Source organism: Malaclemys terrapin, chromosome 3 (assembly GCF_027887155.1).
Source record: "Malaclemys terrapin pileata isolate rMalTer1 chromosome 3, rMalTer1.hap1, whole genome shotgun sequence".
Classification (NCBI taxonomy): Eukaryota; Metazoa; Chordata; order Testudines; family Emydidae; genus Malaclemys; species Malaclemys terrapin.
The window spans coordinates 32,639,379-32,654,051 of NC_071507.1; the positions used below are offsets into that span (position 1 = coordinate 32,639,379).

Here is a 14,673-nt window from a genome sequence, read left to right on the forward strand (position 1 = left end):
CCCAATGATATATGACTCAGTTTGGATTTCCAATAGGTCTGTGTCCGCTCTCACTTACATCTGAGGTCAGTGGAGTAAAAATGATGTGCGACCGGAACCAGGCCCAATGTGTATTTTGAAGCCATTCCATAAGTAAATGTCCAAAAGTTTTGTCAGTCTTTGTTGCCTACAAGTTTTTGTGTGTGTGTGTTTCTTACAAATCAATAATTAACCGTGTAAGGGCCTGATCCAAAAGCAATTGAAATTAGTGGAAAGACTTCCATTGTCCGGTAGGCTTTGAATCAGGCCCAAAATGCAGAAGTCCATTGTTGGAAACATTTTGAAGAGTACAGCCTATTGTTTGTTCCCTCTTCTGTTTATAAAAAAGAGAACCTTTCTGTGCGACCTTAATGGACAAAGTCATTTGGGTTCCAATCATAAATCTCCTGGCCTACAAAAGCAGCAGTTTAGAATTGTATCCATAGCAACCCATGTAGCAAGAAATGAAATCTGAGCTGATTAGACTTGCACAGGAGAGCTATATGCAAGTCACACACTCAGAGTGACAGAATGGTTGTGAACCAGAGAAAATAAGATGCATTTTTTCTTTTATTTGTTGTTTCTCTCCAAGTTTTCCTGCTATGCCCCATTTCATGAATAAAAAAGCCTATCAGGCCAGTCACTATTCCATTGCCTGCAGCTATTGGGAGGGGACCTAGGCTGATGGCCAGCAGAGAGACTAAGAAATAAGTGGATGTTTTGCCAGCACTTGAGCTAATAAATGAACTCAGATCACAGCTGTTTTTACTAACTGCTTATGCTCCCCTGGTTAACGTCAACCTTGTTTCCCTTTCCAGCGACATGGAGCTTTTGTGTGGACAGAGATAAAACCAGTGAGTGGGCCAATAGTTCCTCAGGGAACAGAAGTATTCCTGAGTGCTAGAGGGTCAGGCTCAATGGAACAGCCAAAAACAGAGAAAGGAAACTCAGTGGAAAGCCAAATGACCTCACCCAGTCTCTGCCTGCAGAATTCCCAGGAGACATTAGGCTGTGAAACTCACTTATCAAAACCAGACGTCAGAGAAGCAGCCAAGGCATACCCCAGAATCCCTGTGAGAGCACAGAAGAGTTCAGACATTTCTCAGGCAACTGAAGTGGATGTTATCCGTCCTGCTGGGGAAGAGTCTTTATGTCCAGCAATGAAAGGTCCTCTAGATAAATCTCTGGATAGGTTACCTCCCGCACATAAAAACATACAAATCCCTGATATCACCATCAGTCACTAAAATGAAGAGAGCCTACAATCACTGTGCAAGCTAATGCATTTGCTTGGTCTAATATCAATAATACTAAACACAAGCTAACAATTCACTGGTGTCAGCGGGAACACAGTACTCCTTTGACAAAACAACAGCTGCACTGTACTTTGATGTTTGTAGAAAACTATATGCCTATAAGAATTATGGGTGGTTGTTTTTTTAAGGTGGAATTGATTTCCTTGTTAGGAGGAACACAATCATCTTGATCATATATATTCTGTATTAAGTCTGACTTTGAGTTAATTAACACTTTTGGGTCTGGAAGTGATTATGATTCTTGAAAATGTACTTTCAATAATAGAAACACTAGTTACAATGTTTGGTTTTATTGCTGATTGCTGTTATTTTAACATATATAGTTGTGACATGCATTATCTCCTTGGATGCTGCAGTGTTGGGTATGATTTCACACACCATATGGTGTCAGCTTGTGATAAATGGAAACCATTGTGCTTCCATAAGAAACAATGGCAGTCAAGAGAGAGAATTTGCTGTAGCCCACAGGAATGCAAAAATAATGTGTATTGCCACTCTAAACAGTTAACAAGGACAATTTTGGAGTAAACCCTTTCTTTCTTTTTGGGAGCAAGGAGGACAGGCATTTTCTTACAGACTTGTGCTTCTGTTCTTGTTTGAGTGTGTTACACATCAAAAATGCAGAAGAGATCTGAATTACTGTACGCTTTTCCCCAATACTAGAGAAAATCCATTAATCCAGAGACTGATGGGTAAACTTTTACTGATTGGACTATTTCCCTATTTTTTTTCATGCTGCGACTTCTTATGATTCCCAACAAAAATTCTCCCAGTTACACTCTTAGGGAAACACAGAAAGTTTAGGCTTGAGTTATAACCTACAGTTATTCATCAAACAGTGAAGCAAGTTATTACCTGTAGTTCTTAAACAGCTCCTCTTGTATACCGGAGAGGTTAATGTATGCATTTTACTTCAGTGAGAGCAGTAAAAGTTTAATGTCCAGCTTTCTGCTCTGAGAAGATATTATAACAATGTTATATGTCCTATATGTTCTTTTCACAAAGAATAATAGCAAAAACCTGGGGAAATATTCTTTGGAACTTATTTTGAAACAATATTTACCAAGGATTGGGCAGGTCCCATATATTATAGCTAAAAGTTAAAATGAACTATATAGTGCTGATTACTTGTTTTTGCTTGAGCTGACACTTTAGGGACCAAATTTGGCCTTCAGATATGCATACACAACTTCCACTGGTGTTAGTGGCAGCTGTTTACCATATCAGAGGCAGAGTCTGGCTCTTTAATGTACATGCTAGTTGTAGTAGTGACATGTAATTCAGAACCTACCATCATTACTATATTAATAACATATTGACATTTGTGGACATAGATATTTATCTATTGGTCACAACTGTATCATAATATAATTATATTATAATTTTGTTTGTCCTACTTCTATTCGTTACATCTTTTGATTGCTTATATGATGAACTGTCTATTTGTAGTGAAGTGACAAACAAAGTGTGGGTATAGGAAATTAGTTAGAAATGAACAAATGGGGTAAAACTGAAACATTTTCTAAAAATGCTAATACAGAAGGGTCAGCTGCTGGACTGCAGTACAACCACTTTGGGCTTCACTGCCAGTGGTTTTTAGCTGTAAAGGAAGCATGCCCAGCACCAGCAGGATCACCCCAGTATAAGACATATGTTCGAGTAAGTGCAGCCATCATAGAAACTCCTTAAATCATTTCCCTTCTTGTTACTGACCTAGAGAATGGGGCTAGAGGAAAAAAAGCATGGCCAGAATACCCCTACCCTGCATTACCTTTGGCTGCTATTTCAACCTCTTCAGGCCACTAGTAGGCAAAGCGGATTAGAACCAGCAAGTAGCTGGTTAAACAATCAGAGCTACTTTCTGAAGTGCTTTGAGATCTACTGACAAAAAGCATTATGTAAGTTAGGTATTTATTTATTATTCTGGGGAAAAAAGACTTTGCATACCTGACACAGAAAGCTCTAACCAATGCTCAAGCTTCTTCTGGACATCAGACAGTTTTTCACATGAAGCAACAGAAGTCTGGCATCATTAAATTAGATATTTTTGTAAAACCAAGGAATTTTCAAAACAAAAACTTTATTACTTTACAGCTAAATTTTCTAAGGGCCATTTGAGAGGTGCTGTTAAGAAACAAAACACAAACATTAAAAACAATGGAAAAACATACAACGATTAAATAAATTCTGGCACTAGCCTAACCTCCAAATCACACATGCATATGTGAGTATGCAGATACACCATTAAACAGAAAACTCTTAGTAACCAGTTACCCAAACCAGCTTATTTTTGCCACTTCACAAGCTCCTGTATTTAAAAGCTTGAATACCTTATTCATAAAAAATTGTATCCAAAACATCAATGATATTTTACAACCAAAGTCCAGCTGCATCTATTTCTATCAATCAAAGTTTCTGTAACCTCCATCATTTGCAGTCTGAATAAATTAATTCCATGTGCCCTTAAATAGATAAATAATCATTAGAGGCAAAGATATTCTTACATCATATGATAAAACAGTTCCCATTATATTAAAACAGAACTGTTCGTGTCTAAACAAACCATCAAATTTGATACACAGAACAAATAGTGTGTTTGGGTATAGAGATATATTAAATTATCCAAATGTATAATACTAAAATGGTAAAGGACATAGTCAAAGGAAAGACCATCATTAACTGAAGTAGTTAAGTTCTTCTCAATTCACACACTACAGTGGAGCTAGAAATACATAAGTTTGTATCTATATAGTTCACTAACACCTGAGTACCTGTATTTTATATTCTTTCTGATGAATTCTATCTGAGAGCTATCTTCTGAATATATTAAACTTGTTCTAAGCCTCTCTTGTGGATTTGTTGTAGCCATTTTGCTCCTTTGACCATGTACATTCTGCTGTGCAATTTGGGACTTCTACCATCTGCACACACTTCATCACCTGTGTATTGAACACTTGTTGCTTCAACAAATTTTTTTCACATTAATGATACTTTTTATTTGCCTCAAGCATTAGTGAAAGCATTTTACTAGCTATTATACATATGGAAAAGCATATTGTTTTGTTTAACTGGAAATTGTCTTTAAATTTATTTTATAAATACTTTGAAAACATCTCTTCTTTCCAGCAAAGTTACCCATTGCCATTCATGTGATAGATTAATAGATAAACATGCCAAAAGGAAAATGTAATTATCCTGCTAAGCCATCTTAACAAACCAGCTCATGATTAAAGTAAGCTCCCAGGTCTTCTGTAAGGGGAGAGAGTAAATTATGTCCATATAGAGATGTAAATCTCATTAAAAACCTGTTTCTTTTAACTGAGTACAAGAAATGTCAAAAGTCTGACCAAGCCTGGTTTGTTCCTTGGTGGAGAGATGGTATCTCAATGTATAGCAATTGGCGGTGCCCTCAAACACCAATTTAAAAGAGCAATAACTGCGTCCATGGCATCAGGACAATAGGTTGGTCTGAAAAAGATGGGACCCATCTATTTGCTAAATTACCCACTGCAACAGACCAGAGCTGTGATATGGGACAGTTTTACTTAATGCACCTAACTTGTTCCAATTTTAGCCAATGGCAAAACTTCCCTTGACTTCAAAAGGTACCACATTGGGCTATAGGAAGCTAAATCTTAACTATCAACACTAGTATAAAATGTAGAAAGGGGCTGGGGTGCGTTCCTCACACTAGCCCTGTAAGAGCTGGGTTGGCAGGGTGGGCCCATTCAGCTAATTAGGCTGCAAACAGGAGAGTTTTAGGCCAGAGGCAGCTGGTTGGAACAAGGCTTACTTGCGCAGGAACAGGTGGGACCTAGAAAGCCAGGTAGTGGACCTACAGATTAGGTGGCTGAGAAAGGTAACAGGAAGGCAGACAACAGTCAGTCTGGGAGGAGGGAGAAAAGTTTTGGAGCTGGTACACCCAGAGAGAAAAGGGAAACCAATGTGATAGGAAGCAGTGCAGGGAAGGAGCTGGAGGTGTGGGGGGAGAGGGGGCAGAGAGGCAGCCCAGTACTGCTGAGCTGAAGGTCCCTGAACTGGAACCCATAGAAGAGGATTGGTCCAGGTTCCCCTACCAGCTACCAAACGTGTGGCATAGAACTGAAGCAGCGAATGGGAAGACTGCCTAGGACTACTGATGGACTGTACCATGGAAGGGGGCACGCTGAGTGACCTAGCCGGAGGGCTAAGTCACAAAGGAGAGATTGCAGGTCCTGGAGTGAAAGGAGGTGCAGACCAAAGTCAAAGTAATGGCGTCCTAACCACAGATGGGGGTGTCTACCTTTGAAGCTAACCCCTAGAGTGACTAGAAGGAGGCACCGGCCAGCGGTGAGTGGAGCACCCTGTGACAACTTGGTGGAGAATGTGGGCATTCAGTTGTCCCTGAAGGAAGGTACTGTGTGAGAGCCTGTGAAGGACTGCATAATGTGATCAGCCCTGATACAAGGGGATTGAAGACAGAGTTGCCCACAGTACAGATTTTCTTTATTGAGGGAAAATGTCCCCTACTAGGCTGGATGCCGGAGTTGCTGCTCCCACAGAGTAAAGCAGAGGGATGGGTCCATGCTATGTGGGGACAGATATCAGAGAACCAGCAGAGACTATGGGAAGCCCAAGTGTATTTGCAAGACTGTCTGGTGTGGGTAGCTGGTCAATAGCAGTCGCTGTACAGAATCCTGCAGGAAAGAAGCAGGAGGGGACCAGGAATGGGAAAGGCACTCAGGACTAGGAGGCCAGAGGTCCAACCCCGAAGGTGCTATGGCTTAAGGAGTGGGAGGCGGGGGACCTGAAGAGGGAGTGCCCTTATTTACAGGGAAGAAAAGAAGCTTATCAGAAAGCAAGCACTGAGACAAGGGCCCAGAGAGTCCCATTCAATACGCAATTGGGTCAGAGGAGGAACTGCTTTTAGTGTGGGGAAAAGGGCCATATAAAGAGGCATTGCCTCCACGGGGAAAAGAAAGAGAGCCAGGAAACGCACAAGGGTCCACGCCAAGAGAAAAGAAGAGCCAGGGGCCCCTAAGGAGCCCAGAAGAATGGTGGAGAAGCCCAAGTGGGAGATAAAGATGTGAGGTGAAACTGGGAGGAGGATTTTATAGGTCTTTATCGTATCTCTCCTTAGTCATCTCTTTTCCAAGCGAATAGTCCCAGTCTTTTTAATCTCTCCTTATATGGAAGCTGTTCCATAACCCTAATCATTTTTGTTGTCCCACTCTGTACTTTTTCCAATTCTAATGCATCCTTTTTAAGATGATGCAACCAGAACTGCACAGAATTTCCAAGGTGTTTAGATTTATATTGTGGCATTATGATACTTTCTGGCTTATTATCTATCCCTCTCCTAATGGTCGCTAACTTTTTTGACTGCCACTGCACATTGAGCAGATGTTTTCAGAGAACTATACATGATGACTCCAAGATCTCTTTCTTGAGTGGTAACAACTAATTTAGACCCCATTATTTTATGTGCATAGTTGGGATTATGTTTTCCAATGTGCACTACTTTGCATTTATCAACATTGAATTTCATCTGCCATTTTGTTCCCCAGTCACCCTGTTCTGTGAAATCTGTTTGTAACTCTTCACAGTCATCTTAGGATGTAACAATCTTGAGTAATTTAGTATCATCTGCAAACTTTACCACCTCATTGTTAATACCCCCTTTTCCAGATCATTTATGAATATGTTGAATAGGACTGGTCCCATTACAGATCCTTGCAAGTCCCTGCTATTTACCTCTTTCCATTGTGAAAACTGACCAGCTCGCGCTGCTTCCCGCAGCTCCCGTTGGCTGGGAACGGCGAACCGCAGCCACTGGGAGCTGCGGGCGGCCATGCCTGTGGACGGTCAATGTAAACAAACTGTCTCGCAGCCCACCAGCGTATTACCCTGACGGGCTGCATGTGGCCCATGGGCCACAGGTTGCCCACCACTGCTCTGGACCTTATCCTTACCCTCCAGCGTATCTACCTCTCCCCCCAGCTTAGTGTCATCTGCGAACTTGCTGAGGGTGCAGTCCATCCCATCATCCAGATCATTAATAAAGATGTTGAACAAAACCGGCCCCAGGACTGACCCCTGGGGTACTCCGCTTGATACTGGCTGCCAACTAGACATCGAGCTGTTGATCACTACCTGTTGAGCCCGACAATCTAGCCAGATTTTGATCCACCTTATAGTCCATTCATCCAATCCATACTTCTTTAACTAGCTGGCAAGAATACTGTGGGAGATCATATCAAAAGCTTTGCTAAAGTCCAGGTATAGAAGTGCTATGGAGGAACAGGACAGTCTGCAGCTCATGATCAGGAACTTGAGACAAGCGAGGGATGACCTGAGAGCCCATCTGCGGCAGGTGTAGGGTAGGTGATTCAGAGTGGGAGAATACCTGCTCACCCCTGGGCTGCAGTCTTGCGGAGGAGGTGAGCTCTCCACACTGGCCCTACAAGAGCTGGGTTGGGCAGGCAGGTCCATTCAGCTAATTAGGCTGCAAACAGGGAAGCTTTAGGCTGGAGGCAGCTGGTTGGAGAGAGGCTCACCTGCGCAGAAACAGGTGGGACCTAGAAAGCCAGGTAGTGGACCTACAGACTAGGTGGCTGGGAAAGGTAACAGGAAGACAGACAGCAGTCTCTGTCTGGGAAGAGGGAGAAAGGTTTTGGAGCTGGTACACCCAGAGAGAGAGAAGGGGAACCAGAAGGTAGGAATCAATCAGAGAAGAAGCAGTGAGGGCAGAGAGGAAGCACTGAACTGCTAAACTGAGGGTCCTTGGACTGGAACCTGGAGAAAAGTGTGGGTCCAGGTTCCCCTACCAGTCACTGAGGGCATGGTACAGACCAGAGGCAGTGAATGGGAGACTGCCTAGGGCTACTGATGGACTATACCATGGAAGGGGGAACACTGAGTGACCTAGCTGGGGCTAAGTCATGAAGGAAATGCTGCGAGTCCTGGAAGGAGAGGAGCTGCAGACCAGAGTCAGAGTGATGGCATGCCAACCACAGATGAGGGTGTCTATCTCAGGAGGGACCAGGAGGAGGTGCCAGACCAGTGATGAGTGTAGCACCCCTTGACAGGGATAGTCTCTTAAAAGGCACAACACTCTGTTTAGTGCTGAAAAGTATTTCTGGTCTGTTCCAACTACTGTAATACCCAGTGTGGCTTTGCATGAGTGCTAAGTAATCTCTCTACTACATACTCTCTTCCACGCACATGTATATTGCAGTTAGCATCTGTGATCCCACTTCATGCCTATTCCTTATGCTTAAGGCTACGTTTTAGTCACCGGTATTTTTAGTAAAAGTCATGGGCAGTAAACAAAAATTCACAGCCTGTGACCTGTCTATGACTTTTACTATATGCCTCTGACTAAAACTTGGGCGGGGGGCCATGGGTGTTCTGGGGTGGCAATATGGGGCTGCCACGGTGCTGGGATGGGTGGCCCGGAACCCCCACTGGCACTGGGAGAGAGGGTTGGCGGGGCTGGCAGGTGCCCTACCTGGCTCCAATTGTCCCTGCAGCTCCTAGGGGAGGGCTGGACGGGGGAGCTCCATGCACTGTTCCCGCCCCAAGCACCAGCTCCACAGCTCCCATTGGCCCGGAACCTCAGCCAGTGGGAGCTGCAGGGCCGGCACTTGTGGGTACAGGCAGCACGTGGAGCCACCTGGCCTCTCCGCCTAGGAGCTGCAGGGACATGCCGGTGGGAGCCAGGGAGCCCCCCCACCATGAGGTAAGTACCACCCTGCACCCCAACCCCCTGCCCCTAGCCCTGAGCCCCCTCCCACACCCAAACTGCTGCTGCTGTTCCAGGGGCTACCCAAGGTCAGCCCCTGAGCCAGCACTGGCTGCTGCACAAGTCACTGAGGTCATGGAAAGTCACGGAATCCATGACAGACACACAGCTTTACTTATGCTTACTGTGAGGCCCAAATCCTCCCATCCAGCACAGAGCTCAAATGCTGGGGATCAATAGCAGGTGAAAGGGAAGGAATCCTCCCCAAACAGAGTGGCTTCAAAGCCACTCCATGGCTGCCACTACAACAGTGGCTCCTGTGGCATGGCTCTAATGCACCCTATCGCAAGTAGGCTTCTCCTACCCTGTACCTTCCCTGTGTGCTGGTATTCAGGAAGCTTCCAAAGAGCAGAGCTGCGCACCATGCAGAGATCATACACCACCTGTAGAGCTTCCATTAAATCCTGTCTCCCTTAATGCAAATGAACTAAAGGAAGTAGGATTTGCTCCTATATAAAATGTCTCATGATATAACTTAGAGAATTTTTTCACTTCAAGGTCCCAGAAGCAAAGACAAGGCTTTCATCTCGAGGCCAAAAGACCAAAAACATCAAGACTACACTTGATCTTAGCCAAAAGGCTGAGAAGCTAAACTACTGTTTGACCAAAAACCCTGACAGTGGTGACCCAGCTCTGGTGAGACCAGATCTGCAACTGGGAAATTAATTTATATGAAAAATCAGTTTGTTGAAATTATATAAGTTTGAAAGTAACTGTATTACAAGCTAGTGAACATATGAAACTGGATACTAGCCCTGTCACGGAACAGAAAAAACAAAATGATAATAAGCACCTGGGACAAATCTTCCTCCTCTTCCTACCTGTCCCCTTGCTTCTCAAATGTAGTCTCTTTTGTACATCTGTGAGCAAGAGGTCATCTAGTCCAACCCCCTGCTCAGAGCAGGACCAATCCCCAGACAGATTTTTGCCCCAGATCCCTAAATGGCCTCCTCAAGGATTGAGCTCACAACGCTGGGTTTAGCAGGCCAATGCTCAAACCACTGCACTATCCCTCCCGGTGGAGATGCTAGGGGCGGGTATAGCTGAAGACTTCCTCTAGTTTCCACTCTTCTGAATCCAAGTAGGCTGTTTTCTGTATCCTGATGAAATCCTCACTTGACCCCATGCCTCCCTTTATTGTCCCATCACATTTTTCCCCTTTATCTCCAGGTTCTTTGAATGGGCTGACTATGCACAGGGCTCAGATTTCCTCTTCTTCAACTCCTTCCTAGATCCACTCCACTCTGGATTCCACCATCTCTCTGCCACTGCAACTGTGCTCACAAACTCACTAATGACGCCTTCCTTCGTAACGCTAAGGCTCTCTGTTTCATAGTCCTCCTCATTAATCTCTCTGCTTTTGACACTATCAGATGGTGTCTGATTCTTTTTTAAATCAGATGCTTCATGAGGAGCCAGAGACTCCAAAACATGAAGAAAATTCTTTATAGTACGTGCTGACATGTTGGGAATATGCACAATGAATACTAAACCACAGAAGTTCCTAGTGCTGCTGCCCAGAATCTGCACTTGAGCCTCCAATATGTGCAGTGACTTTTGGAGGCATTGTAAGGAGCTCTAGCATGAGGAATTACCATAGAAGCTCTTGTTACAATCTATCTGGGTCACTGATCTGTGAACTAAAAATTCTTCCATGCAGCAGAGAGAAGACAAAAGGAGCCACAATGTTCTCACAGGTCACCAGCACAAGCTTGAATTAATGGAATCACCCATGCTGGTGTAGTGGAGGGTGCAAATTACCCCTTACATTAGCAGGAAAGGCTGCATCTGGGGTGGGGGCAGGATTGACTCATGGGAGGAATCAGGCCGTGTTTACATCCCCACCTCTTCATGGCTCAAACAGAGAAGGCAGTATTAGACTGAGTCTGGCCTTGACTCATGCTGCTTTGGCAAGAAAGAACAAAAAAAAAAAAAAAAAAAAATGAGCAAGTGTCAGCTCATGACTCCAACTTTAACTGTACTAGGCTCCAATTTTGTGTTTTCCAGGTCTCTACTGTTGCCTTAAGGGTCTGTTTGCAGAGTTCTTGTAGCTGTGTTGGTCCCAGGATATTTGAGAGACAAGCTTGTCTCTCTCACCAACAGAAGTTGGTCCAATAAAAGAGATTACCTCATGAGGGGCTGCTTGTTTATGCAATTAAATAAATCTCCTTGTGTCAGGTAAAGTGCAACTTTGTAACCTGCTAGGACTTGCTAGAGACTTTTAAAATACTGGATATAAGAGAATCAATGACTGTTTTGAGGTTCAGTTACTGCCTCCACACTTCTCCCTGCCTGTGTCCCAGCAGAAACTTCTTCAATAGACCACTGGGGATGCAGGTGGATTCACTCTACCTGGTGCAGAAAGGTGCAAATTCCACTTCCCAGTGCCAGGTGGGCCTGCTCTTCTCTGGAGAGATTAACCCTTAGGGGGAAGGCAGGTGATGTGTCCAGTGGCCCTGTCAGTGGAGCCACAGTGTTGCTGCACTGAATGAGTACAGGCCCTAGTCACTGGTCAGACTTCCATCCCTGATATCATCACTCACTGTTAGGGTTGCATTTACAGCCTGCAGGACCCAGCTAGAAGGACAATGCACTGACACCAACCTCTTCCAGGGTAGAGTTCTAGCAGCAGGAGCCCTGTGTCTTGGTTTAGTTGGTGGAAGACTGCATAAACCTGCAGAGAACTTAGCCCACAGTAAGTATGGTCCAGCCACAAAATGGGAGGGATGGGGACTTGGCTATGGTTTTTTGAAGTGTCTGGCTGCCATGAACATTCACTGGAAAACGCAGTGATGATTCTGTAGGCTCACTTGCTTTCCTCCTCCTCCTCCACTCCCAGAAGGCAAAATGAGGCAGGTTTTTAATTTTTTGGGAGGGGAGGGGTTGCACACCTTTTTTAATCTTCAATTTTTAGAAGAGTGTTGAGGGAGACAGGATGACACAGGGATATGGAGCCTTTCACTTGTAAGTTTCTGGTTCAAATGTGGTTTAGGATGATAGCTAGTGGAGTCATTGCCATCTGAAGGCTGTGTTTGCATCTCTGTGAAATGTAAATGGCTTAGTTTTAGTTCCTGATGGACAAGCATCCACGTATTAAGAGCATTGTGCTTGTTGGCATTTTCAGCAGGGAGGTGGAGGAATGGATGAACTGTGGAAACTGAAATACCACCTCAGGGTGTGAGGTCATCCCTACACAAGGTAAGGAAAATATCAAACCATCTCAGTGCCTTGTTAATGTTTAACAGTGTGTGTGAGATTAAATATATTTTCTTGAACTACTATATCTCAGAGATTTCCCATTTTAATCAAAACCATGAATCTCAATAGACCAGAATATCACTGAACAGCTTAGAGTCTATTCTGCTGAACTCAACTGAGAAGTCATTCATGGTGATGGCATGGTGATCTCCTTCCCTAAAACAAATGCCAAAACAGCTGAAACCCATAAACTCATGGCTTATTACCAAGAATGATGAGTTGATCCAGCTAATCAGCAGCAATGTGAATGGTACCCTGCCCCAGTCTTTGTTTTGCAAAACCACTGCATTGGGCCAAGCAAGACTGGCCACTACACATATGGAGCAGGTAATGCTTTACCTCTCTCCCTAGGCATGGTCACTTGCAAAGAGCTATGAAGCAGCCTGTGACGTCAGTATCCCAGAGTTACATCTGGTAGTCATTTTACATGCTCACTTAAGCTGCAATATCCTTGTATTTCTGTAACATATGGAGTGGTGTTATCGGTGTACATTGGGTGATGGATGGTAGAAATTTTTAATAAAACCACAGTTCTTAGTATGAACAGAAGACACTGGAGTAGAAGTCAAAATATTCTGTAATGAATCTTTTTCAGTAGGTCTTTAATTATGAGCTAGCTCCAATTCCCATTAAAATCTATGGAGAGGCTCCCATTTACTTTAGCGGGGCTTGGCCCAGGCCCTATAATAGTATCACATGTTCTGATCACCCCTCAGGATTGTGGTTTTCATCTGATCTCATGTTAGGTTCATTGGGAAGTGAGTGGTTACGGTATAGGGAAAGCCCTGAGGAATGTAGTCTCAGCTCAATGCAGAGATGTAGCTTCCATTTGTAGTAATGTGAGCAGTCAGGCTAAAACTCCAATCTTTGAATTAAGAATATATCTTTGTAGGAATGTTTGTTTGGTACAAAGTGATGGTCCTGAAACAATGATCCATGGAGATTCCTAATATAGCTTTCCAATGTCTGTAATTGCTGCTGTTGTGAACTGGAGGGGAAGAGGTTTGTGTAGGAGGGGAAAAATCCATGAGACATCCTCTCTATTAAGCTCTGGTCTTGATTGTGGAAAACATTTGGGACGTTCTAATGTAGAGTGCTGGAAATACATTAATTCATCTGTTAAAATATATTAGAGCCCAAGTCTGCTACCCTTACTCAAGAAAATAGTTTCATTTAGTTCAAATCCTCTCAAAATCCTGCTTAATACATTTGGCTTCTGTTAAGCCACATTCTTTACCCTAAAGCAGAATGTACCAGGGTATTTTTCCCTAAATCAGAAACCTGTTGCATCATTGTTGAAGACTGTGGCTAGTACAAACAGAAGCAATATTATTTTTAATCTTTATTGATTTACTAAAAAATAAAGCAAATATACTATTAATCTCAGAATCTCTGAGGCAGTGCAGTCTAGAGCTTAGGGAACTGGACCGTGACTCAAGTGCCCTAGGCTCTCTTTCTAGCTCTGACACTGACCTGTTGTTTGACTTTCACCTTCACCTCTCTGTGCTTCCTTTTTCCTTCCCACCCTTTGTCCGGGCCATCTGTAAGAGCTCTGTGGCAGGGAGAGACTGTATCTTCTTATGGGTTTGTCTAATACAATGAGGCCCTGATCTTAGCTGGGGCCGATAGGCACTAGCCTCATACAAAGCATAAGTAATATTAGAAATCAGTAGAAGGATTGCTCAATGCAAAAGAACTATAAGAGTCAATAAAAATATTAGTTAAATAGCAAGATACAACACAGGCAATTCAAACAATATGTATCCCACGGGCAAGCGAACCTCTGAATAACTGCTGGATAAGAAAAGTGTCTCATTCTTTTCATTTCCTTATCTGCCAAAAACTCTTCAGAATTTAATTTGTCCCTCTGCAGAGTACTAGTAATGCACATAAATGCCCAGAAAGTGTCTCTCAGGATCATAGCTTCTCACCGTGATCAACACTGAATATTAAGCTGAGGTGAATAAATTTGGCCTGAGACACATGGATTAGTCCTGTCTAACCAATTGGCTGACATAACCATGTCTGTTATTAGTGAAGTCGCTCTGTTTGATCCTGTTTTGTATCCTATTCAGGAGTTTTATTGTGCAGACAGATAAGTTACCTTCAAAAGTTTATTCATGTGTTGTCTGGGTTTGTTAGCATTATTGAAGTAAATTCTACCTTCTAGAACAAAATCTAATCTCTAAAAATAAAGGTCCAAATCTGCAATCTTTCCCATGATGTTACTTAAAGAAAATCCAACACTTCCTAGACATTTCTATTCCTGTGTGCTTGAGCTGAAAACACACATAATTT

The 14,673-nt window shown here is 43.4% G+C and overlaps 1 protein-coding gene across 2 annotated transcripts in view; it reads left to right on the forward strand.

The window, feature by feature from the left end:
- The window catches only part of C3H2orf73 (chromosome 3 C2orf73 homolog), a 46,627-nt gene extending 42,447 nt beyond the window's left edge, over window positions 1-4,180 (forward strand). For both annotated transcript variants that reach the window (XM_054024237.1, XM_054024236.1), the window contains one exon: window positions 837-4,180. In XM_054024237.1, coding sequence (XP_053880212.1) covers window positions 837-1,265 — 429 coding nt within the window. In that variant the 3' untranslated portion in view covers window positions 1,266-4,180. The remainder of the gene's footprint in view (window positions 1-836) is intronic.
- Window positions 4,181-14,673: the final 10,493 nt, after the last annotated feature.